Source organism: Seriola dumerili, unplaced genomic scaffold (genome assembly GCF_002260705.1).
Source record: "Seriola dumerili isolate Sdu_G_001 unplaced genomic scaffold, Sdu_1.0 BDQW01000155.1, whole genome shotgun sequence".
In the NCBI taxonomy this organism is placed as follows: Eukaryota; Metazoa; Chordata; class Actinopteri; order Carangiformes; family Carangidae; genus Seriola; species Seriola dumerili.
The window spans coordinates 780,184-805,550 of NW_019174410.1; the positions used below are offsets into that span (position 1 = coordinate 780,184).

The 25,367-nt window shown below is 42.3% G+C and overlaps 3 protein-coding genes across 3 annotated transcripts in view; 1 reads left to right on the forward strand and 2 right to left on the reverse strand.

The window, feature by feature from the left end:
- Positions 1–3,074: 3,074 nt before the first annotated feature.
- LOC111226383 (GTPase IMAP family member 8-like) lies at positions 3,075–10,605 on the reverse strand. The gene is made up of 6 exons (XM_022751493.1): positions 10,535–10,605; positions 9,006–9,725; positions 6,595–7,287; positions 4,081–4,860; positions 3,817–3,990; positions 3,075–3,730 (listed from the first exon to the last, which is right to left on the reverse strand). Exons 1-6 carry the CDS (start codon positions 10,548–10,550, stop codon positions 3,510–3,512), a joined length of 2,604 nt encoding a protein of 867 aa, XP_022607214.1. The 5' UTR covers positions 10,551–10,605; the 3' UTR covers positions 3,075–3,509.
- Positions 10,606–12,003: 1,398 nt separating this feature from the next.
- LOC111226381 lies at positions 12,004–18,156 on the reverse strand. Its single transcript, XM_022751492.1, has 8 exons — positions 18,030–18,156; positions 17,087–17,125; positions 16,677–16,970; positions 14,849–15,148; positions 14,425–14,697; positions 14,285–14,326; positions 13,323–13,407; positions 12,004–13,186 (listed from the first exon to the last, which is right to left on the reverse strand). The coding sequence occupies exons 1-8, from the start codon at positions 18,058–18,060 to the stop codon at positions 13,042–13,044; spliced, it is 1,209 nt and encodes a 402-aa protein (XP_022607213.1). The 5' UTR covers positions 18,061–18,156; the 3' UTR covers positions 12,004–13,041.
- A 1,507-nt stretch (positions 18,157–19,663) lies between these two features.
- The window catches only part of LOC111226325 (capping protein, Arp2/3 and myosin-I linker protein 3-like), a 32,834-nt gene continuing 27,130 nt past the window's right edge, over positions 19,664–25,367 (forward strand). Inside the window, exons 1-3 of the mRNA XM_022751404.1 lie at positions 19,664–19,721; positions 22,314–22,408; positions 25,253–25,303. Of these exons, the coding sequence (XP_022607125.1) occupies positions 19,664–19,721; positions 22,314–22,408; positions 25,253–25,303 (204 nt within the window). The remainder of the gene's footprint in view (positions 19,722–22,313; positions 22,409–25,252; positions 25,304–25,367) is intronic.

Genomic DNA, 25,367 nt, shown 5'->3' on the forward strand with positions numbered 1-25,367 from the left:
GGCTGCTCCCAAGTGGCTCCTCAGATTTTTTGTTACTTAAATTAATTTATTACCAAATTATGTGTAAAATGAATAACTAATGTAAAAAAACATAAAATATAACATATGTATAGTATATATATGGCTTTATTAATAAACTTAACATAACTTAAAATATACATAAATAAATAAAAAAAAAATAATAAAAAAAAATCGCTCTCGTTCGCGACCGACCCATCACTAATAGTAGTAGTGAAGTTTTTACACATTGTTCACTGTCGCTGGAACAAGCTGATTTTATCCCAGAACAGATTGCAGATTGCACTGAACATTACATCCTGTAATCTGAACAAAAGAATAAAGATCTGAAAAAAAATAATTCATACAACATACAGAATCCTTGTTACCAGTAAAATACTCAAGCTTTAGGTTATTGTATCTCTAAGTATGTTACACTGCAGTTCTTCTTGATTAACTCACCAAGATTGTTTTCCATTTTCTCTGGTCTTCTCTTTTCAGTTACCACCAACTGAACATCCCCGAGTGCTCTGCAGAGGTCACCTGTGTCCAGGTAAAAAATATTGGAAGAAAACGGGTATTTAGGAATATTTTAGTGCCAGTTCAACCAACCTTCGTTGTACGCAACGAGACAACAAAGTGAACTGCACTCAACTGTCTGTAAGGCAGTATCACACATTTGGTTAGAGTAGTCTAACTGGTTTTCTTTACTTACACAGGCCTGCCTGTGTGCCCTCAGGGGCAAAGAGGGGCTGAGTGAATCATTGCTCTGTGTACAGTTCTACAAAGAAGTAAAGGCACAAATCAACATTTTTTATGTTTTATTATGAAAAGAGTGAATACATTTTCGATTCATTATGAAACTGTGGTGGGAAAAATTTAGTCTAGGTGATGAATCGGAAACACTGCAGTGCACTCTGCACTCTGCTTATTCATAGCAGGCAGAGTTTATGGGTGTTGTGCGCCCTCTGTGTAGGCGTGTATTACTCTCTTGACAATACATCCTTTAAATAACAGTGAAATATTGCAAAGGGTGAATCTCATTCACACTTGACGAACGTGGTGGAAACAACATTTGTAACCCAGTGCTCTTACATGCATGCCTTCAGTGTAGGGACATCACCGTCTTATTCTTGTTCTGTTCTGCACTGTGTAAGAGCTGTATGGTTAAAATTGACCTTTTGTGGAATCACATGCCTGGTGATCATATTCAGGTCGGTAGTCATATGTATTACTGTACTTGTGATTTCATCTTGAAATGTAAATGGCTTGGGTTCATATGTGAAAAGGTTAAACGTGTTAAGCTGGCTGGGCCTACCACTTTTAACCACAAAAAGTATCTGCAGTATTTTCAAAGAAGGTTAATATTAAGGTAGAGAGAGAATTTAGACACAAAGATGGGCAATAATTCTCTTGGTTAATTTAGATGGTTGGTTGGTTAGTTTTAGACAACCTATATGCATCGAATATGGGGGATCATGACTTCTTTCTGCAACTTAAGAAAATAATTTTGGACTTTTGACTATAACCAAGTGCTTGATGTGTTCTTGGACAGATCCAGGTCTGGCATTGTTAGAACATCCAGGACTCAGGACTGTATAAGGGCTTTATGTAAAGATGTGGGACTATTGATGAAGACTTGCGACCAAGATTTCCGAAGAGACATCTTTTGACCAATCATAAAGAAAGTAAATGTGTTTAAGTTTTTATGAGGGACTCTACAGATCAGAGGGTCAGATGGACGTAGACAGAGCAAGAGAATTTTGAACACCTAAATCTCCCTAAACTCTCAGAAGAGAATATGAGCCTTGAGATTTTAAAGAAATTCGACGTTGCTATTGACACAGGGCAACTCCGAACCTGACAATCAATAATCATCCTTATATTAAAAATGGTAAAGACTCTAAAGTTGTTTACAAAGGTTTTCGCGTTGAGAGTAAATTATTTAATGAAGACAATTATACATACAGGGCAGGTGGGGTTTATGAAGGGCAGGACCTCCTCTGACAGCATAAGACACTTCTTGCATTTAATCTGGAATACCAAAGACATGGAGACCATAATAGCTGCTTTGTCTTTAGATGCAGAAAAACGTTTGGTTCCATCAGCTGGAGAATCTAATTTTCACTCACAGGATTTAGATTTGGACCCATGTTTCAAAATATTACGAAGCTTATATTCAGTCATCCTAAATCTATGGTAGTAACTAAAGGTCTGAGGCCATCTCCTTTCCCTGCAGGATGTGGGACAAAGCAGGGCAACCCACTCTCTCTTCTCTTGCCTATTACTGCACTGGAGCCCTTTGCAGAGGCCAAGGCTAAATTAAACTGTTAAGGTGTTGCTGTGGGTGGGGCAACCCTACCTGATGCCTAATGCCTCTTATGAGAGACATGAATGGGAAAATGGACACTAATACAGAGATCTGGGACCCATTTTTATCACAGATCAGGGAAACATTACCAAGCCTGCAGCATGTTTGACTGGTGGGACAGAGATAAGATTATTGGATGGGAGGAAAAAGTTTCCTTTCAGATCAATATTCACTTAGATATAGATGTGTATGTATGCTTACAGGTGTATAGAGGTATATACACATATAGGTATTTGTGTATATGTACATATATATTATTATCATAATAGACTTTGTTGTATTTTTAATTTTTTTACTTTTAATTTTTATCTTTAATCATTTTTCATTTTTGATTTAATTGTATTTTATCTGTACATGCTGTTCCTTGTGAATACTCATTTGTAGGAAGACACATCGCACTATTGTCTGTGAAGGAAACAATAAAAATCATATTTGCAAAAAAAAAAAATATATATATATATATATATATTAGGTGGGGGCTTATTTACTCAACTGTCATAAAGTGCCAGAAGTGTTGGGAGTTAAATTCCCCTCAGCTTTATTGAAACCCTTATGAAAATGGGAAGAGAGTATTTCAAACAGTATAGAATAATAAAGCCCTAAAGAAAAACAATAAGCAAAATCTAGTTTAATCACTGGAATATTTAATATCACATTTACATTGTATGGTGTAGCTTATATATTGTCCGGCAAAGTAAGAACACTTCTTCAATATAAGCTTATAAGGTTGCATTGAATTCACTTATAGCATACTACAAGTGCAGTATATCTTATAGTGTTTTACATTGATATATAACAAAAACTTAAACCTGTATCAGCTCAGGTCGGCTGAGTACAAATGCTATTTTACCGGGACACTCTACTTCACTCTCTTACAATTACACACATTCACACCTGAAGCTGCCCAGTACAGTCACAGTCTGATCTTGTGGCCACTGAGCAGCTATAGTGGGGCGTAGGTTTCTGACCTTTAGTCCATCACTGCCCCAGAGTACTGTATTATATAATGATTTCATAATATCGATTCTTCCATAATATTGAAAGCATACCCTTCAACTTTTTCACACCACTAAAAATTCCCTGAGTGCAAATTCCCCACTCGTAAAATGCATTTTCTTATATGTCAGTCTGTTGAGACTATTCATTGAAGAATATCAGCTTCTGTGTTGAAGTCCAAGTCGTCATGTGGTAGCACGGATCCGTACCCTGAGGTCTGAGAGGAGTTGAAGGTCAGGTTGTTCTCTAGATTTGTGCTGATCTGGAGTGTCGACAGCCAACCCAGGACTTTGTCAAAGTTGCTGTTGGAGTTCCTCTTGCCTGGTAAAGACTCAGCAACAGACGGTGCTGGACTTTCTCCTCTCACTGGGAATTAAACAGAAACACAATTTGATATGGTTGTGCTCAGATTTAATGTGAATGCTGGAGATAATATTACAATTTTTACTTACAGTCAGGAAACAACAATTCCATGCTGCTCTGAAGATCAACTGTGGATCTCAGTATGCTTTTATCCAGGTTTTCAATTTCCTGGCTGATTTTCGCATCTATGATTTCCTCCTTCTCCTTTCCATCCTTCTTCTTTTGACCAATACCCCAGATTTTAAATTTGTTTGTGTCACCAACTAGCAAAGATAATCAAAACAGAAGATTAAAACAATTATATATATTATCATGGAAGAAACAAGTCCTCCTCATCAAAGTGTGATACTCACTCAGTGACTTGGGTTTAGTGCTGGTCTCACTTCCCCTGATCTCAGCTTGCAGCTCAAGCAGTTTTTCCTTGAAGCCCAGCATCAGCTCCAGCTCTCTCCTCCTGTACTCCTTCTCCAGTCGTTGCCTCAGCACGTGTTTGACCTGCCTCCTCTTGAACTTATCGTCAATTCTCAGGTGGACGTCCCTCATGTTGGGGCAGAAGAGTCGGCCATTGTTCCCTGCCACCATTTCCTCTATCTTCTCAAACAGCTCGGTGACCTGACTCATATTAGCTTTCTTCATATTGTTCATGACATGGTACTTGTTCTCACACTTGTCTACCAACCAGTATAGAGCACCAGGCTCCCTCTCAATGTGCTCCTCTACAGATTTATCTGCCAGCTTGTCTCCACATGTGAACAGGACCATTGTGTGTTTCCAGACACTGGCATCTAAAAGGTTCATGTGTTCCTCCAGAGCGATCTTCTGAACCTTGCTGAAGGCCAGGTCCAAGGGAATGACCAGCAGAACAGCATGAAACCCTAATGGGCTCAGTGAAAGACCTCTGGCAATTTCTTTGTCAGTGTCTTCAGTGCAGCGGGAGGACTCACCCCACCAGCCCGGGGTGTCGATCACTGTGATCCTCCTGCCAGCAACTTCCCCTTGATCCACTTGACAGTTTTCAGTCTGACAGGTGGGAAACACTTCTTTATGCAGGAGGGTATTTCCTGTTGCAGTCTTTCCAGACGTCTTCTGACCAATCATCACTATCCTCAGCTCCTGTAACTGGTGTCTGGGACCTGAGAAGAAAATTACAGGAGCATATTGCTGCCACCATGACAAAAAAAATGTGCTCAATTTCCCATTATAATGGGAAAATTCATTCAATATAACAAGATCCTTTTCTTATCATACCAACATGTTTTGTAATTATAATGATACTGTATACATTCTCCTTTTTGTTGCTACATTACGACTTGTTAAAACAAGACATTTATATATAATAAACAAGGTTGGTGCATCGAGAAAAAAAATGTAACATGCTATTGTTATCCATGTTAAATAATTTTTCGATTTTAAATTATACCGGTTTTTGTAATATTGCTTGACAAATGACAGAAGCTCCACCATCACCACCACGTCCAGACCTCAGAACTTGACCCCAGCCCCAAAAACATCGCTCTTAGGCAGAGTTCTTTCACATGCCCAAGAGATACTCTACAAACAAGTTTGCCATCACACATCACATTAATTAGACCACTATTTACAATAGAGAGCGCATTTGCACTTTTTCCGTGCAAGCTATAGCATTATGCTCTGCCCTGATATTCCACCAGGTTGTAGGCCAAAGTTCAACTTAATTGACCTTTGAGCTCGAATATGTTGACTTACACCATGCACATTGATTTGGACTCAGGGATTGACAGGAGGTGCAAATTATGGCGCTGAGTCTTTTACAGTACAGGAGAATGGTGGAAGAACTGCTCCTCCCACACTCTTAAGGCAGAGGTCAAAAGAGAGAGATGGAGCAGGTGGCACACTTTCTTCAGACGTTTGGTTTGGTCAACTAAGAGCAGGGTAATCCCGTCCAGGTTTTCTTATGGATTGGACCTCTGAGCTATAAACTTTTTACATGAGGGAGTGAACAGCTCCATTTTATGTGGGAGGGTGGGCCGAACTGAGTTGAGGGTGGATGAGCGATTGAGACTGTTCATCAAGTCCTACCATTAGCAATTTCCAAACCAGAGTGTCCTTTGACGGGAACTTGTTGGCCTAGAATTTATTTCAATAATATTCAATCTCCTTCATGCATGCCAGGACAGCAGGCAGAAGTTCATCAGAGGGGACCTTTTCCCATAATATAAATCTCCCACTTCTGTTTTGTCATCTTGTGGGGCAGGCTTGTCAATGGCCAACCAGGCTTGCGAGGAAGGTTGAGCCTCCCACAGATGGAACTATTGGGCTGTGACGGCTGTGTAGGAGGGAGAATGGTATCTTTTCTGTTGTTGTCATTCTCCAAGCAGAGCTTCAATGACATAGAACTATTTGGCATGCTAAACACTCATGCATACAGTGCAAAGGGGTCGGGGTCCTTTCCTGCCATGGTAAACCCACAGCTGGCTGGCCAAGGTTGGAAAGTGACATCCTTAGCTTTGCTGCCACCAGAGGATATGGTGGTAGCCATGGAGGCTAACAAAACTCAGTTAGCCATAACATTAGCCACAAAGCACAACAATCTTTCCCTGATGTGTTAGCTTGTCAGCTAACTTAATGCAGTATCAAACAAGTAATTGTGCATTGCAACAACCACAGCCTGGGGAAGAAAGTGAGAATGTTGAGCTTGGGGCCACAAACCTTTGTAAAGGTGGGCCTGTCTGTGCAATTAAGGCGACTGGTGTGTCTGGTGACAGATATGGTGGTAGTGAAGCTTCCATGATTCGTCATGGCAGAAAGCACTTCCCATGTACCAAGCAAGGTTTGAAAGATAATGTATTTATGACACTAAGGCTAGATGACTCTGAACCATACTGTACCTCTGAGGGTTTTTCTTTTGGCCATGACTTGACTTTCCCTGAGTCTTGCTCTTTCCTCCACTCTTCTTCTTCTGTCTTCAATAGTCTTAAATTTCTGCTCATCAGGGACAAAATGGCCCCAACTATTTCCCGCGACAGTCGCAGTGATTTTCTCCAGCAGCTCTGTGATTTGAGTACCACTGTCAGTATTCTTGTTATCGATGACGTGATATCTGTTTCCACATTGTTCAACCAGAGACTGTAAGGCCTCTCCCTCCCCTTCGATGTACTCCTCTATGGAGCTTGATCCCAGCCAGTCTCCTCTGGTGAAAACTACTATAGAGTGTCTCCACACTCCTTCCCCGAGAAGCTCCACGTGTGTTCTCAAGGCGTCTAAGTGTTTGGCATTGAAGGATGCATCTGCATCTATCACCACCAGGAAGACGTGGGGCCCAGGGGGGCAGAGAAACATGCTGCGCACCAGTTCCTCTTTGATTGCCTCAGGAGTGTCAAAGGCAGGGAAACCTTTCCACCAACCCGGTGTGTCCACAAGAGTTATTTCAGTTTTACCAACAGAACCCTGCCGGATCACTGAGTGTGCAGTTCTTTTCCCGTCTTGCTCTTTGATTCCCAAGATGGTGTTCACCACCGAGGTTTTCCCAACGTTGCGGCTTCCCAAGAGAATCATCTTGAGTGTTGAAGGTTTCATCTCCTCTGTTATCAAACATAACAAAGCTTGATTAGTCCTGGAACTTACAGCAGGTTGGACAGGTCATACATGCCATTGAATACACTATACTACTACACTGCACAAAAAAATTAAAGGGACATATAATCATCACAGTATAACACCAAGTCAGTTAAACTTCAGGGATATCAATCTGTCCATTTAGGAAGCACAAGTGATTATGAATGAATTTCACCTGCTTTGGTGCAAATGAAAGTGACAACAGGCATGGAGAGGCAAAAGTTGACTGACTGACTGATTCTTCTCTAGTTTTGTGTTTTACTAGTGTCCGTGTCACTACTGGTAGCATGAGGCGGTACCTGCAGCCCAGTCAGGTTGCACAGGTAGTCCAGCTCCTCCAGGATGGCACATCTATATGTGCAGTTGCAAGAAGGTTTGCTGTGTGTCCCAGCACAGTCTCAAGAGCATGGAGGAGACACCAGGAGACCGGCTGCTACACGAGGAGAGCTAGACAGGGCCGTAGAAGGGCATCAACCCACCAGCAGAACTGGTACCTGCTCCTTTGTGCAAGGGGGAACAGGAGGAGCCCTGCCAGAGACCTACAACATGACCTCCAGCAGGCTGCTGGTGTGAATGTTTCTGACCAAAATGTCAGTGGGTCCTTGGTTCTTCCTGGTGCAAGACAACGCCTGGCCTCATGTGGCCAGAGTATATAGGCAGTTCCTGGATGACGAAGGCATTGATGCCTTAACTGGCCCTCACATTCCCCTGACCTAAATCCAACTGAGAACCTATGGGACGTAGGGTTGTCACGATACCAAATTTCTGTTTCGATACCGATACCAATATGTATTTCGATACTTTTCGATACTTTTTGTAAAAAGGTGAAACACTCTCAAATGTCAATATTTTCCTTTATTTTAAAACAGACTTTGGGAACAATAACACCAATAATTAAAATAAATAATTGGCTTTGTAGCACCGCTTGCACTGCGGTGCTTCTGGGTTCAGTGGCTCGCCTTTATCGTTTGGTTTGAACCCGAAATATTTCCACACCATACTTCGGGCCCCCATTTTGTCCACAAGTACGGGCTTTTCTGCAGCTGCCATCTCTATCTACTGTATTTTCTTCAGCCCGGTCTGTCTGTCTAAGACGCGACTTGTCGTTTCTCTCTCCTCCTCAGTCTAAACATGCGAGTGTGCATGGGAGGCGGCTTACATCCGCTCGGGCAACTACGTCACACTCGCTGGCCTCGCTGTGCTTACAGAGACAGGCTCCAATTTACCAATTCCTTTGCATTCAATAAAATAAAATAAAAGCACTGTTTGTTTTTAAATGCTGGCATAGTACCGTTTTCAAAACTCTAGTATTGCGGTACTATACTGGTACCGGTATACCGTGCAACCCTAATGGGACGTTATGCATCGGTGCATCCAACCCCACCAGGTACCGCCACTGTCCATCCAGTGCATTCAGGCACGTGGAGGCTATACACACTACTGAGCCACGTTATGAGTTGCTGTGATGAAATTCACTCAAGTTGATTTTCGGTGTGATTGTGAATCCAGTCCTTAATGGGTTGATGATTTTGGTTTCCATCGACCATCGTCATTTTGTTCTCAACAAGTTATACAATGTAAATCAGCAAAGATTTTCAACTTGAATAATTCGTTCATCAAGATCTGATTTGTGATTGAAGTGTTCGCTTATTTTTTTGAGCAATATATATATATACACACACACCTGGAATGAGTGTTGTCATTTGTTGTCTTTGTTCCTCGGCCCTCCTCCGTCTCCTTTCCGCCCTTTCAGCTACCTCTCGTTGCTTCTTTTCAATGATGGTCAAAGTCTGTTCATCTACCTCATAGTAGGAGCCATTGTTGTCACTGACAATTTCATCTATCTTCTGCAGCAGCAGTGTGACCTGAGATGAGTTGCTTTTTTCCTTGTTATTAATCACGTGGTACCTGTTCTTGCACCTTTCTATTAACCACTTGAGTGCATCTCCCTCGCTCTCTATGTGCTGCTCTATCGTCTTCCCTCCAAGGTAATCCCCACAGGTGAACAGCACCATGGTGTATCTCCACACCTGCTCCCCCAGGAGCTTCATGTGCTCCTCCACGATCCTCTTCTGCGCCACAGAGAAAGCTGAATCTATCGGGATTGCAAGGAGAAAAACCTGTGGTCCGGGCGGACACCTGGACAGGTTCAGTTTAAACCGTTGCTTGTTCCATTCTGGGATGTGTTTGAGGGAGAGAGAGCTGTTCCATCCTGGAGCGTCCACCACAATGAGCTTCCTGCCCTCCACTATTTCATGTCTAACCTCAGACTGGGCTGTTCTGGTTCGGCCACACTCAAACCTTTCCCTTCTCAGTATAGTGTTGGCAGACGAACTCTTGCCAGCCCATCTCCCACCAATCAGGATGAGTCTGACCTCTGGCAGGGTGATGCTCTCTTTCTCCCCTGAAGAGCAAAGGAAAACATGTGAAGTGAATTTTCTCAACTATCTGATGTTGGTGTCTTTACTTGTTGGTAATAATTAATTAATAATTCAAGCTTATAATCTTGATAGTTTTGAATCAGGGCCTGTAGTATTTAGATCGAATCACTTGTGAAAAAGGAGGTGTGCTTGATTTTGTAGCTACAGCAGTAATTTCAATATGTCAGATACATATTTAATCAACATTTTGGTACATATATAAGTATCGGATTGGACTCTGGACTCTGGTAAACTTGTGCTGGCTTTATCCCCTGGGATTTTGTTAGTTATTTTTGTTAATTATTTTTGGATTTTTTTATTACTTTCATTGAGAAAATTAGTCTGATGAACAACAATAATGTGAGACAAATTCAGAACCATGAAACATGATTAGAAAGACCAAAACAAAATATATCATCACATATTGTCAGATAATAATACAAATCTCAGAACTGAGGATGAGTTATTAGAAACTACCTATAGTATGCCTCAAACAACAGCCTAAAAACAACAATTAAAAACAGTATTAAGAACTTAACTGTGTGTAAAGGGAGGTGATTTTGATAACATGAGGAGAATGAAATGTATTCAAAGTTCTTCCTGGCATACAAGGATCTGGTTGATCTGCAGGTTACATGTAGTCTAACTAATGTTGATTTACAGGTTTGATTAGTGTAATGTTGCACTGAACATTAGTGTAGTAGTTAGCTATTAGCTAATGCTACATGTATGTTGGTATATCAACCTTGCCGATAGAATACTTAAACTTAATAGTATTGCATGATTAACTTACCTGGATTGTTTTCCATTTTCCCCACTCTCCTCTTTTCAAAGTGAATTTATTACCAATTCAATATCCTCAAGTGCTCTGCAGAGGTTAGAGTCGACGAATGCCGTCTTAAGTAAGGAAAATCTCCTGAAAATGAACACAGCAGTGACGCTGCACTTAAACAACAACACAAAGCTTTGAAAGCTAAGATGTTCTAACAATGCAGCCAAACTGGTTTTTAGGAGCTGTCTGAACATGAACTCTGTGCAGATCTGTGCTGCGGACAAGAGCATATCAGTAACAATGAATAACAAACGTCTGATGATCTGTTTCAAAAACCTTTGTTGTATGATCTGTGTAAGCACAATATTTTGGACAGTGTATGAAAATTAGTAAGAAAAAGTCACAGTTGTGTTATTGAACAAATCCCTGAGCTGATAACAAGTACAGCAGTAGAACAAACTCCTTTGTCAACATTACAGGCCACTCCTTAAGAAAGTGCATTTTTTATACGACTGAGCTTTGACTGGGTCTCTTCAGTGATGTTTTTGCAGAGAGCAGCAGATTTTCCTTCCTGCTCTGCTGGAAGACTCCTGTATTAATTTTAATATCTGCCCTGCCCACAGCCCTGTCACCTCTCTTTCGGCAACCGACACCAAATATTCTTCTTAAACCCGCAAGACATTTTTTTACAGGATTTTGGCAGAGTGATGCATAATTTAGATGGCATTGGATGATCTTGTGTTAGTACTTTGTTGCCCATACTTGTACTTATACTACTCATTATAAGAGTCCCTCAAGTGAAGCCCTCACAGATAAAGAAATGTGCTCGCTGGCACAGCCAACATTTTGAACATTATCAGAAATGAGCACATTTGTTTTTATCCCAGATTTTTCGCTCAACATTATGAAAAGAAAGTGATGAGAATCCACTCTAATCGGGTTCTTTTTCAGCCTCCAAGGCAATAAAAAGTAGAAGAACTGTAAAGAAAATGGAATCAAAACCAAAGATATACTGCATGTGGTATGTATTTATTTTACAGTAATGTGCTTCATTTAGATTACAAAACAATTGTATATTCCAAGATGACTCATGCAGTTCGTCATGCTATCATAATTATCCTGACAGATACATAATGGTTTTGGGTCTCTATAAAAATGGCATAATTTAAATCCAGAGCCTAAATGAGCATCCAGTGGATTGTGAACTATAAACCTGTCTTTCACTCCAACTGAGTGAAACTGAGATAGTTATGTGCATGCAGAATATGCACAGAGTCTTTGTGGTTGTTTTGTGTCGTTGTACTTGTTTTTTCTGTTCGTAATAATTTTGTGTCTCTTTTTACTTGTTTTGCCTGTGTGTTAATTGTGCTGTGTCTCTCATCTTTGTAGTTGTTTGTGTCTCTTTGTAGTTGTTTTGCATCTCTTTATTGTTGTTTTGTGTCTCTTTGTAGTTGTTTTTGTCTCTAAAAGATATATATAAAACAATCTAGTCAAGTATAATCATAAACATCAGACAAGACAAAACAAACAAATTAATAAAAGCAGTTAAAAGGAACATACAAGGCTGAATCTCAATCAATAAACGAGACAAATACTGAATAAAAACAAAAGGTAATTTTACACTGTTTTGTTTTCAGTCTTTAGTCTTGAAGCCGTATAATGAAGCAGATGACTTTATATTCTATTTCAAATTGTTCCCAAGAGAGGGATCTCTGCATCTAATGAAATATTGATTTTGAGAAGTGCGACATTGGCAAACTGCAATCCCTTGAAGACCTGGTAGAACAGACATGAAGGACAGAGAATTTGATGTGAATCTAAGAATTAAACATTTCTGGAAAATGCCAGGAAGTAAATACTTAACAAAATAAATATTAACATTATGATGAGTCAATAAGTTACATTTCATAAACTGTGGGACGGATAAGTCATTAACTGATTATTTCATCAACGTCTTCTGAATCATCTTGTTACAACAAGATAAGTTCCTGGCACCCCAAGCAATTTGTAATATTTACTATATGAGTAAATTCTAATGTAATACACAATTAAATAACAGGAAGGTAGATCAGGGAATAAACTTTGTAACAACTATTTTCATTAAGTTTTGAAACATATTTTCAATGTGAATTTTACAAGTAAAACAGAGTGGGGGAAAAAAGTATAAATATGGAAATATTATAAAGCTTGCCATTTTAATATTAAAGTTTGTTCAACTGAAATACATAAAGATTTGCACCAATTCTGTATTAACCTTTTGTATTAGTGTACTACAATCTGTGTGTGAAGCTACAGGATTTGTACCATCAGCAAACAGACACATCTTTATAAATCTTAAGCAGGTCATTAACATAAATTTAAAAAGTGACGGGCCAAGAACAGATCCTTGTGGCACCCCTTGAAAAATGACAAACTGTTCTTATATCGTGCTCGAAGCAGCACTGCCTGAACTATCTCATGGGTTTCACATTATTCAGTTCTGTCTATATGCTTCAGATTAGAGAGATCCTTTCAGTGGCAGGATACAGCTACTTATCCAACAGATTGGACATCTCCATCCAGGACAGGTCCCACTGCACTTCTGTCACATCCTGCTTGGTTGCAGGGAACGCCTGTGCTGGTACTTCCTGTTTGGAAAGTGGCCAGCAGCTACGAGTGCAAAACCTCTGGTACCTTCAAACAAATACAAATACAAGCAGTGAACCTTCTCTTTGACTTGTCATTCATGCCAGGATATTTAATGTCTACAGACATGTGAACAATAGGAAGTGGTGAGTAAAGAAGGCTGAAGATGTATACGGTAACTAACCTGTAGTGACGAACTAGCCAAACAATTAGAGGAATGAGGAACAGAAGGACAACAGCAAATGAAAGAATGATCCATTTCCAGGAACCTGATGAACACAACAAATATTTGTTTAAAAGTGCCATCAAGTGTCAAGTTCAGTCAGTAACAGAGTTGAACCAGAAACTACGTCACTACATCATATAGTCTAATTTCTTGTTAACAGCTGCAATCAGACCCTAAAACCATTCAAAGTGATTTACAGTAATCTGATTCATATGCCGAACAAGTTGAGGAGCTTCAGAGACTCTACACCAAAATCTATTTATGAACAACTTACTATTGGAAGTCAATAGCTTATAAGATAATGAGAAAGGGATGTCATTTCATTAATGTAATCGCCTTATAATATGTGTCATGATCGGAACCGAAGAGACTCTTTTTTGGGATTTTTGTTAATGTCCTGTTTTATTTTGAAGTAGCTTTTTGAAGTAACAACTTGACTGAACTTCTTCAAATTTGGCACAAACATTCACTTGGACTTAAGGATGAACTGATTATATTTTGGTGGCAGAGGTCCTTCAAATACAACCATAAATCACTGTGTGAAAGTGTAAATGTCAGATTTAGATTTAGGATACTTTGCATCATTGGAGGGATTTTCCCCATGAATTCCAGCTCCTGATGTAAAGATGAGGAAGAGTAGAACCTGGTAACTAAAAAGTTGTCCTCAATAATGGCCAATTATGAATTTACATTTATTCATTTATTCATTATTTATTCATTCATTTGGCAGAAGCTTTTATCCAAAGTGACTCACAGGTGAGGGACATCACTAAAGCTTCAGTGCAGTAGGAGACCTTGTGTAGGTACTAAGTCCTACATCTATTCAATTAAATGCTGATTAATTAAGGAGATCGAGTAAAAAACCTAAACAACCTCCAAAATTAATAAATGTATGTGTCAACAATAAGAAATAATTTTACCACTAGTGGAGGCTGGTGTCCCTTTGGTTTTTGTGAAGTTGCCTAAAAGACAAAATAATTGACATCTTTGACTTATCCACTATTAGACAGAGCAGAAAGATGGATATGATCTTCAGGTGAGATAAAGCCGTACAGCTGACCTCTGTCAGTTCTCACTGATAACCAGCTCTCTGGACTCTCCATTTTTCTGTCGCGGGAGGCGCACTTGTAGAAGCCTTCATCTTCCTGTGTCACATTCTTAATGGTCATCTTTATTACTCTGTCTGAACTGGAAGAACTGTAAGTGTCAATTTCTGCTTCGTTTTTAAAGAAGGTTGTTGAATTGTGGTTTGCTGTCCGGTACTGACAAGACATGACAACTTCATCGCCTGTAAATACAGGGAAGGCCGGAGTCTTCAAAACGATGTTACCGTCTGTGGGACAAAGATAGACATGATTAACTCCTCATCCCTCTTATCACACTCACTCATACACCTTAAACCTGTCTGTCTGGACCATGTTCCGCTTTCTTTGCTGGTTTCTCCCTCAGTTTATCCTTCATCATCACTGTTACACAAGACTCACAGCTTACTGTGATGTTGACTGCATTGCTGCGGCCCTCAGCGTTCTCACACCAGTACAGTCCACTGTTCCTGCTGGAAGCAATGAAGGCAAACGCTTCAGACTTGTTTCCACTGACACCTCCCCCTGGTGGCGAAGAGTGGACATTGAAGACTCTGGTCCCCACCGCACGGTCTGGAGAGAAATGCATCAGCTTCCAACCCGAGGAGTTAGTCTCAAGAGCAGGGCACTGCACAGTGAAACGCTCCCCTCTGAGCATCTGTCTGCTGTTGGGAGTCAGAGACAGCGAGGGAGGCAGCAGCTCTGGATGAGAGAGATTGACAAAGAGACAGAGGGAGAAAAGGAGAGAGAGTGAGATGCAGGTTTTACCCATGCATCTGATTACTGTAAAAACAGGCCATTCTGTTTGTCTAATGGTCACATGGGATCATATAAGTGATATATCCACTTATCTTGACAAAATACATCACTTACTCAGCAGCAGCACTGGAAAAGCAGAGCTGTCCGAGGCAGAGATTACACACTGTTTATTCAGATATCAGTACTGTACAGTGCTGGTTGGCGTATTTCATTTCAAAGCATGTAATGCCCTTCTCACCTGAAACTCAACTTAATTTTTCTTCCACATTTTTTGCAATGAAATTTGATACATTCACATTCCCCTCAGGATGAATCTTAAACCCCTCAAGTTTCCATCTAACACCAGGTCAAATTTTCAATCTCACCTGCCCACTTTGTTTAGGGCAAATTAATAAATGCATGCTAATCACAGACTGTATATAAAGATGGACGTTCCCTCTGTGACGTCACCCTCAGATTTCTGAAGAGCAGTTTTGAATCTCAGAGTGAGCTGTTCCACCATTGCCATCTTGGCAGTGCCTGACTCCGCCCCTACCTCCCAGCTATTCCAAAAATGGGAAAAAGGAGGGGCATGTGTGGAGCTGAGACTTCAGTTCATGCCGGTTTGTGGCAAACATACGCTCACCCACCTGTCACTCAAAGAGGCCACGCCCTAAATTATTCATTACTTTAAGCCTTAATAAAATGGAAACAGGTGTCATGAAAGAGGAAATTAGCTCTAGAGACAAAATCAGTTTTTGTACCAGGCTGTAAACATGTTTATTTAAGTTTGGACATTTAAGTTGGACATTTTAACATGGGAGTCTTTGGGGATTGACTCACTGTTGGAGCCAGACTCTAGTGGTCGTTAGAGGAACTGAAGGTTTTGGCACTTCTCTGTTGGAATCATTTTTCAGCCCCAGAGGTTGCCACATGATGCTAATAAGCTAACATGCTAAACTAAAATGGTGAGCATGGTAAACATTGTACCTGGTTAGCATCAGCATGTTGGCACTGTCACTGTGAGCATGTTAGCATTTAGCGCAGCCTCACAGAGCTGCTAGCACGACTGTGGACTCTTAGTGTTATTGCTTTTTTCAGATTCAATACTTAGACAACATATGTCCTGATAATATTAACCACAGGGATCAAAGCAATCACACAAACAGCAATAAAGTCCACTGATAATGAATAGACAGTATATTCATACAGTTGTTGAACACAGCACGTCATAAAAGTCATAAAAGCCTAAAAAAACATCAAATTGATAAACGTGATTGAAAACAAGATTTCTGACAATTTAAAAACTGTATTAACCAGGATAGAATAGATTAACATTATGATTTAAGTGGTTGTTATAAATTTTGAGTGACTGTGTCTCTGCATTAAAGACAGTCCTGGACTACACAGCCTTTCCACTTGCATGTGTTGTCCTGTGCATGTAGCAGAAACCTGATGCCGCGCTGCAGAGGTTGCAGCAGCTGCTGCTCACCTGACACATTGAGTTCAAGCGGCCGGGCATTCACCACAAACACGGTCTTGTTCTTCCGACACTCGGCTTGGCACCAGTACCTGTCCGTGTCCGCCCTTGTTACCGCGGTGATGAAGTAGCTGTCACCAGAGACCAGGTGCCTGGGGTTCGGAGCAGTGTGTGGTTTGGACCTGTACCACCGGTAGCTCTTCACAAAAGTGCAGCGTGACACCGCTGAGCACTGCAGCAGCACACACTCGCCGAGGTAGAGGCTCGACCCCGGAGGCCTCACAGACACACTGGCCCCCAGAGACTCTGCAGGAAAGGGAAACTCCATTATGGTCTTTCTCAGGCTTGGGTCAATTATACTGTGAGTGTGTGTCGGACAGATGCACGCTCTCTCTTCCTGTGCTCATCGTCTCTGCCTGTACCTTCAACTGCAGCAGCTTGGAGAACAAAAGCAGCTGCACCTGAAACACAGAGAAATCATTTTCACTCAAACACAACTCATTTCCTCATGTTCTACCACAACTGGGCAGTATGTTCAGTTTTTTTTTAAAAAGCCTTAATTTACCCAGAATTCATTGGACCAAAGTCAAAAACTAAACTGCTTATTGCACCAGATGAATTTAGACTCAGTCTATCTGAAGTCTGACTGTTTGTTCTATCTGGGCCACAGTGAAAGTCTGTCTTTGTGAAACCGGCTCCGGATAATCAGCCATGGTCCATTGCTGAGTTTGGATTATTCAATTGATGATTAATTGATGATTAAATGATTCAATTCATCTAACACCATCAAACTGGACCCTCACGCTAATAAGACATTGCTTTGGAGACACACACAGTCATATCAGAGTGTGTCTGCCACACAGTGTGACAGAGAGGGAAGCTTCCTGTCCCTTAACGAGCCTGTTTAGACGGTTATTATCCCCATGGAAACAAGGAATGTACACACATTTTCTGTATTTTCCGGTTTGACACTCACACACATGCCGTAACATAGTGCTACTGTGGTCATACACATAACATAACTCACGGTTCCTAAGAGATGCAATAGGGTTAGGGTTTGGAAGCGCTGTCCAAATCATTTCCATTCGTGCTGTTGAGATTCTGGCTGGTGAACATCATTTTGATTTTGCCCTGTCTGGATCTCCCAGCTGCAGGCTAACAGCCCAGTAAAATATATAGCGTAGCATACCATACTACTGATAGCATCACATTATAGAAAACAGCTGGCTCTAAGTCAGCAGCGCTCTGAAAGCTTCGTGCAGATGCTTCTTAAAAGTACGTGGACACTGTTTTATCATCTGTAGATAATCTTCTGAAATGAGGCCTGTCTGCGAGTGTTAGTCAGGTTTCATCTGTTATACTCACCCAGCACTGAGGAGAAGAGGATGACGTTCATTCTGTTGAGGTTTTAATGTCCAAAATTAGATGTGCTACTCCTCTGTTGTTCTTCATTTAAAAAAAGAAAAAGAGAGAAATGACTATTATGATTTTGAGACTTCCGCCAGAGGTCCAATGTTGTTTTCCAGAGCAGGTTTTATTTAGAAGCTACAGAGGATAATAGTATCTCTTAGGAGGAGTTTCGACTGACTATCACAGCAAATTACAGACAGAGATGGTCATCTTGGTGGAGACTTTTCCTTCCTCTGTTAAGTGGTTTACAGGCGGAGCCATTAGACAGCAAAATCCAGTGATAGACAGAACGTCAGAGAGGTGACGAATTCAATCACAAAACAATCAATTCACTATCACAAGCACTGGTCACATGTGACCTCACAAACTTCCTGCCAATGCTGAAATTATTTGGGTATTTCTACTTGTTCAGGTTGTTCTCTATTCCTCTATCCTCTTTCTTTCTCCAGTACTTGCCGACGTTGATGCTTATTTTCTCTTTGGGGAGCATTTCATTTTGTTGTTGTGTAATCCTATCAGCTACAATCAAATAAGGTTTGGGTGAATTAAATGAGGAGTATGACAAACCCCAGTCAGTTTGTTTCTAGACACACTGGCTGCACATTCTGAAACATCTCAACAAATAAAGGATGGATTGGCATAAAATTTGGTAAACGTTCATGTTCCCCACGGGATGAACTGTGATAACTTGACCTCTGACCTCCAGACAAGAAGGTCACAGACCTATTGCGTCACAGTGAGGGAAGAGCCAGAGATTTTGTCCAGATGTTCAGATCCAAGCACACAAATAATTTTGAGCAGAAAATCTGTTTTTAGACAAAATTAATTTTCTTTGAAACATTGTTGGATGATCAGCATATGCTAACAAAAATCTGTGTGATTATTAATATGAGTACTCGTGTAATAATGTAGAAATGATCTACTGGGTAGTTTTGTAATAATGTAGTAATAGCTGTTGCGTACTTGTGTAGTAATGCAGTAATAACGACTGAGTGCTCATCAGCTGGGGTGGGAGATTCTCACTATATACTGTATGTTTATAAGTAGCTCCAGAGCCACTGTGGCTGGGGACTTAGCAGTGTTGTCTTATTCTGGTTTTATTGAGCACGAGCTCCGGAGTCTCTGTCACGAGACAAATCTAAAGTGAGAAAACCTTAAAAACCTCAGATCAGTCAGTAACAACCTGGTTTGAGTTTTCACATCAACTTTTTACAGCCAAACTACCGTGTGTTTTCAGTGAATGTTTCACCGGGGTGTGTGTTGAGCCCTCACAGGTAACTACAGCTGCCTCATTATCCCTCAGTGATCCCCGCCTCCTCTTCCTCCTCACCCCTCCCTCCACCTCTCTGTCCCTCCCTCCCTCCACCTCCCGTCGCTCGCACATCCAGCCTCCCAACATCCACAGGGTTTGTTCCAGGAAGCGCGTCGGGGAGTCGGATGCTCTGCTGGAATGCCTGGGAGAGAGACCATCCTCCCTGTCCATTTCTGAGAGAGAGAGCGAGAGAGAGAGAGAGGGGGAGAGGGGAGGAGGTGGAGGAGAGCGGCAGGAGGAGGGGGAGGAGGGGTGGCGATAGGAGAGAGGAACAGACATGGCTTCTAAAGAGATCACTGCCTCTGGTTTCGTCAGTGTGAACAAGGATATCACAGGTGGGTCCAGACCGCCGCTTGCTTATTCTGCTCCGTGTCTTGTTGCGGGCTGTAACCGCGTCACCCGCCGGGGTGTGAGCGTCCAGGCTCGGGATGCTTTTCCTCCGCGCGTCTGGCGGAGGCTGCGACCGAACAGACGCATTGGGTGATTGTCATGAGCTACACCTTTACATGTTTTGTGTGCAGCTTCCCGGGAAGGCTTTTTTCCCTCTCAGTGCATGTGAATTAGTTAATGTGCAGATGAATTATTTACAGTGCAGGGAAATGTACCTTTTTTTCAAATCTGCCTCTCGGGGAGGATCAGGTAATAAAACCCCAGCCTTAGGCCAGAGGAAAAGGGGCGTTGTGTAAATAATGGTGTGGACTCGGGGGTCTGATCGCGTTTTGTTGCTTTCACGTTTTTTGCCAACACTCCCATTTCACAGTGTGATTTCTGTTTCCTCATTAAACCTGAATCCTGGAGTATTTTATCTTTGTTTTTCTAACCAGCCGGAGCGCTCTCTGATTTCACGCGTGCGTGTGAGTGTACGTGTGTGTGTGTGTGTGTGTGTGCGCGCGCGTGCATGTGAAAGTGAAGACAGGGGGACTGATGAAGGCAGATGTTCGCTGTATCTTGCCAACAAAAATGCATGTGCTGGACAGGAAGCACAAATATTTATTCTCTTTATTCTCAAACAGCAACAGCTCACACATGTCAGAGTCACGGCCCAGTCTTCATTTCACTATCGTATACAAGTGCACGCGCGCGCAGACACACACACACACATGGTGCACACATGCTCAGGGTAGCAGGGACTCTGCTGCTGTGTTAATTACTCCTAATGGCTCTATTAGGCGCACTGTGATGATTAATCCAGTGGAATCCCTGCCTCTTCATTCAGTCACCTGCTGGGCGCCTGCAGTCTCCTCCTGCATTGACTGACTGACGGGGGCCACTGTGGCCCCTGTGGCCTGCAAGCAGCACAAGGTCACCTGAATAAGACTTGAATGGAGTTACTGTCGATTCTTGTCGGCTTAGTGTTTTGTCTGTGCCTCAGTCTCTGGCTCACAGAATCCACTGATGTAGAGAGACAGAAAACTTGAATATGAATCATGAGAAATGATATTTTTAGCCCACGCCTCCTTTTAACATGCAGCACTCACATATGACTGCAGGGTACGTTTGAACAGGGGTGGAAGAAGTTCTCAGACAGGGGCACTGAACTCCTTTATACACAGATTGGTTGTTTAATCTGCATTAATTCATATGATAGGTCCGACCAATACAATGCAGGAAGAGTAAAACTTTTCTCTCTGAAAGTTGCACAAATTGGAAAAACTCAAGTAAAGTAAATACGATACTTGACTAAATGTACTTAACTCCACTTGAACTTTGCCTCACAAAGACTCCTGCCCCCCCCCCACGAAGAGAAACACTTGCTTCACTCTCTGGTGAGACTGAATCAACTCCCACCGTCCCATCTTTGATATCGATTGGCTCATAAACTCGTCAGGCGGGATGCAGTGCGGCCGGAGTTTAATGGACAGGCTGGATCACGTCATTCCTGCCGGGGCCTCTGTGTCTCTGTGATAGTGTGCTCTCAGCCTGTGAGTAAGACGCCTCCTCCGGCGCGGCAGGCAGGTTTACGTGCCATATACAAGCGAGGGGTCGCAGCGGTGACAGAGATGCTGCTTGACAGGAACAGTTCCCCGTGAATCAGAGACACTGATGCTCCGATGTGTCATGATGGAAGAGAGGAAGAGAGGACACTGGAGCATATTGTGAAACACTCTGGTGATAGTATCGAGCTGAACTGACAAAGAACAATATTCTCATTTTTCTACAATCAACAAATGAAAACATGAAATCAGGTGCTGACCCTCTAAATGTCACAACCTTTAACCCTGCTGTTTACATCATTTTACATTTAAAAGGTTTGTAATTTATTTATATTCACCAGGATCCATTCAGGAACAGAGTCGGAGATTATTTTATTATGTGAAATGTCAGAATAGGTCGTATCTCTGCTGTTAGATGAAGATGTGGACACAGGCCGGTCCAGACAAAGGTCAAAGTGCTTTACTGCCAAGTTTCATTTGGACTAAGCTGATGAATAACATTTTCTTTCCATCTTTTATCTAATTTACTTTGAATCATGAAAACTTTACATTTGTTACAGCCGTAATACTTCATGTATTGTGTTTACCTTGTAGGTGTTTTCAGTCCTGTGTGAGAACCAGTGAACTTCATGTCTGATTTGACCTTCGTGGAGTTGATGTTACTGTTGTACGACAGTGCAGAGCGTACTTTCCAAATCAGTGTAGACTTACTGTACGTTTGCATTCCCACCAGACGACAGCGTAACGTAAAACAACAATAATCAATGCAGACATGATTTTGTCTGTGATGGATCACCTCTCTCTGTACAGATAAATGAGTGAAACTAGTGGCTGCAGGGAAAGTAAGAACGCACTCAAACATCTAAAAGACAACAACATGGTTTGAGAAATGTCAGCAGTGATAGGATTTTTATTAAACGCTCTGAAATGTTGGAGAGTGAGTTCCCTGTTTGTGTGTGTTTTTCTAACACTGTGTGTCTTGGTTCTCCACAGAAAGCATCAGGAAGATTATCGATAAATCATCTATAAAGTTTGTTCGTGGCATCAAGCTCGACACCAAAAATGGCAAAACAGAGGACAGGATACTGGTAAGCTTCCCGCCCGTCACAGTAACACAGGGCTGCTGCCGTAGACGAACACCTTAATCCTGCCAAATAAGCCGCCTGATGCATGCATCATGTATGTAGAGTGTCTTTGATGCTAACTTCTGCTGCAGCGTTAATGGATCTCTGCCACTGTGGTGATATCCATGACAGCAGAGGCAGAAGCTCTCCATGATTTAACAGCGAGAGCGAGCGTCTTGCTTTCTACTCTCACTCACTAACTGCCGCTTCTCCTCTGTGACTGCTGCTGTTGGCGGCCGGGATGGATGAATATTGGATAGACGGTATCTGTGGGAGCGGCTGTGGATTCCTGTGTGTGTCTGCACTGCGAGTCCTGCTGTGGAGGGAGAGGGGAGCTGAGCGCAGCCTTTGATTCTGGGGTGCTTTCATCAGAGAATATGGGACAGAGATATAAAACCTCTATTTGTGTGAGTGAAGCGCAGCCAGCTATCTGGATAAAATCTGGGGTAATAAGCTCTTACTCTGTGGGCCAGACCTTAAACTGGACCCTGGATGGAGGCCAGTGTTTGCAGAGTGCAGTGGACGTGCACATGTGCAGACAGACACACACCTCATGTAGGACACATACAGGATACAGCAGGTTTTATAGACGAGTGCTCCTTTATGTGCAGCAGCAGCTGAACCACATCTGTATGAGAAAGATCTTATTAAAGCTCGATCCATCTGCAGTGAAGCTGGTGTAGTTTTTACACTGTTTAAATGACTAGCGACTCCCGTTACCCCTCCTGCAATCCCCCGTCGAGCCAATGAGCTTTCATCCCCGGCCGAGCGGTCTTCTTCGCCTTGGCAGAGCAGCCCTTCCGCTCAATGGATGCTTTAATGATTCATCGTGTGGCAAGGACGGGCGGTTAGGAGAGTTTCTGCATGTACAGCCTTTGATATCTGCACACTTTGATATGTCTATCTGCCAGAAATATCTTTCCAATAATCTCTTTCCAATCTGTGTCTCATTTACTGCTTCCTCTCAAAAAGCTGAACTGGGAAGCCGGAGTTCTCGCTCCCGCTGGGCGAGCACAGAAGACGGAAAAATAGATTGGAGTTTGATCAAACGCACTGGGCTGGCATTTTGGGGAAAGCAGAGCTTAAAAATGTGTTTGGGTTTTTTGTGCTCGTATTTCACAGAGGGATCAGGATCGGGGGGGTGGGGGGGGGCTGGATGAGTTTTGCTCTGTCACTGCAGGTTACACCAACTTATCTCCACGATTTCTCACAGAGGCTTCCTTCAGCCGAAGTGTCAAACAAGAGAGGATTAGAGGACGTGTCCTGTCCCAGCACTGCTGCATAATTACACGCCACAATAAGCATGATGTGTGTGTGGCCTCTCTTTGATGTGGGATACTGCAACAAGTCTCTCTCTCTCTCTGTCTCTCTTTGTCCCTCTCTGTCTCTCTCTCTCTCTCTCTCTCTCCTGCTGCGTCAGCATGATTTACTTTACTTTTACTCTAACACTCTTTCTTAACTAGCACCCTAACCCCAGCTCATCACCCTAATGTGATACAATCTGTTCTTTTTAATCATCTCCTCCAGACGGCCTTTGATGTGAATCTCTCTCTCTCTCTCTCTCTCTCTCCCTCTCTCTCTCTCTCTCTCTCTCTCTACATCTCTCATGCACATTTTACATTTTGAGTGACTGCGTCTCAGACACCTCACTCTCTGTGTGGGTGTTGGAGGCTGTCTGTGTGTCGAGGCCGGTGTCAAGCTCCTCTCTCCAAAAAACACAACAGTAGATCGGGAGAGCTGTAATTTAATTACTGCTTTTCATTGGGGAGAGACACATGGAGGTAGAAAAGGAAACACGCGGGGGCGGGAGACGGGGGGTGTCCACAGGGAGTGCTTTAGCAGGGCAATAAGAGAGAATGGAGTAAATGATTGGGAGCGACGGAGCAGAAGAGGAGAAGAAAAAGAGCAGAGGGCATTTCTCAGGGGCGACTGGAGAGCAGCAAAATGCCAAAGAATCACCTCTCCTTATTTGCTTTGATGGAGAGACGCTGACATTTTCTCTCCTTCTGTCAGTTCTCGCTCACAAAGAAGAATCAGGGACAATGAGATTTATCCGACGGCCGCGCGGCGCAAGTGTTTCCACGCTGAGAGGAAGCGGGTACAGGCACGATCGCTTCTGATCGAGACGCACAAATAAGCTCTTGGTAGTTCTCTCAAATTTCCAGTCACGTCCAAACTCCTGTCAACTTTGTACTGCACAAAAAAAAAAATGATCCCACACATCCTGGACTGCAGACGGCGAGTTATCCACAGTAACATGGTAAAAATGCTAAGTCTGCATCCTGACCCAGAGTGACCTGCAGCTCTGTCTCTGGAGCAGCTGCTGCCGCTTTAAATGGTGAGAAAAATACACTTGTGTGAAGCTTCTTCCCTTTAAGTTCTCATATTAAAGACCCGGAGAAATGCTGAACGACCAGAAATGATTTCCTGTTGAGCCCAAAGCTGCCACTGTATCCCGCAAATGAAATGAATGAGCCGCTTTCATGTTCACCCGCAGCGGAAATAATGTCACGCTAATGAAAGTACAACTCTTATGTGTGAGAACGTGATTTAAAAACGTTTGCAACATGCCGTCATTTCTCAGCCCGCATGGCAGCACGTTCATCTGTTAATGTTAGACAAGTGTCTCTGACATCCAGGGCTTTTAGCCGGATCAATACATGAATATGGAACAGACTCCTTATTTTCCTTTCATCATTGCCATGGAAACTCCTGGGACTAGTTTCTCCTCACGGGGAGTGAACTTTAACACAGTCTTGGTTCAACTTGCTTTGTTCCCTTTTTCTTTCTTTTCTTTTTTTTTTTTAGGTCCTCACAACATGGCGTCTCTATTTCCTGGCGACAAAGATTCCCGCCAAGGTCGGTCTACTTCTCTCCCTCCGGTTAATGTACAGTGTGAAACTTTTCTGTCACGACGTCGCCT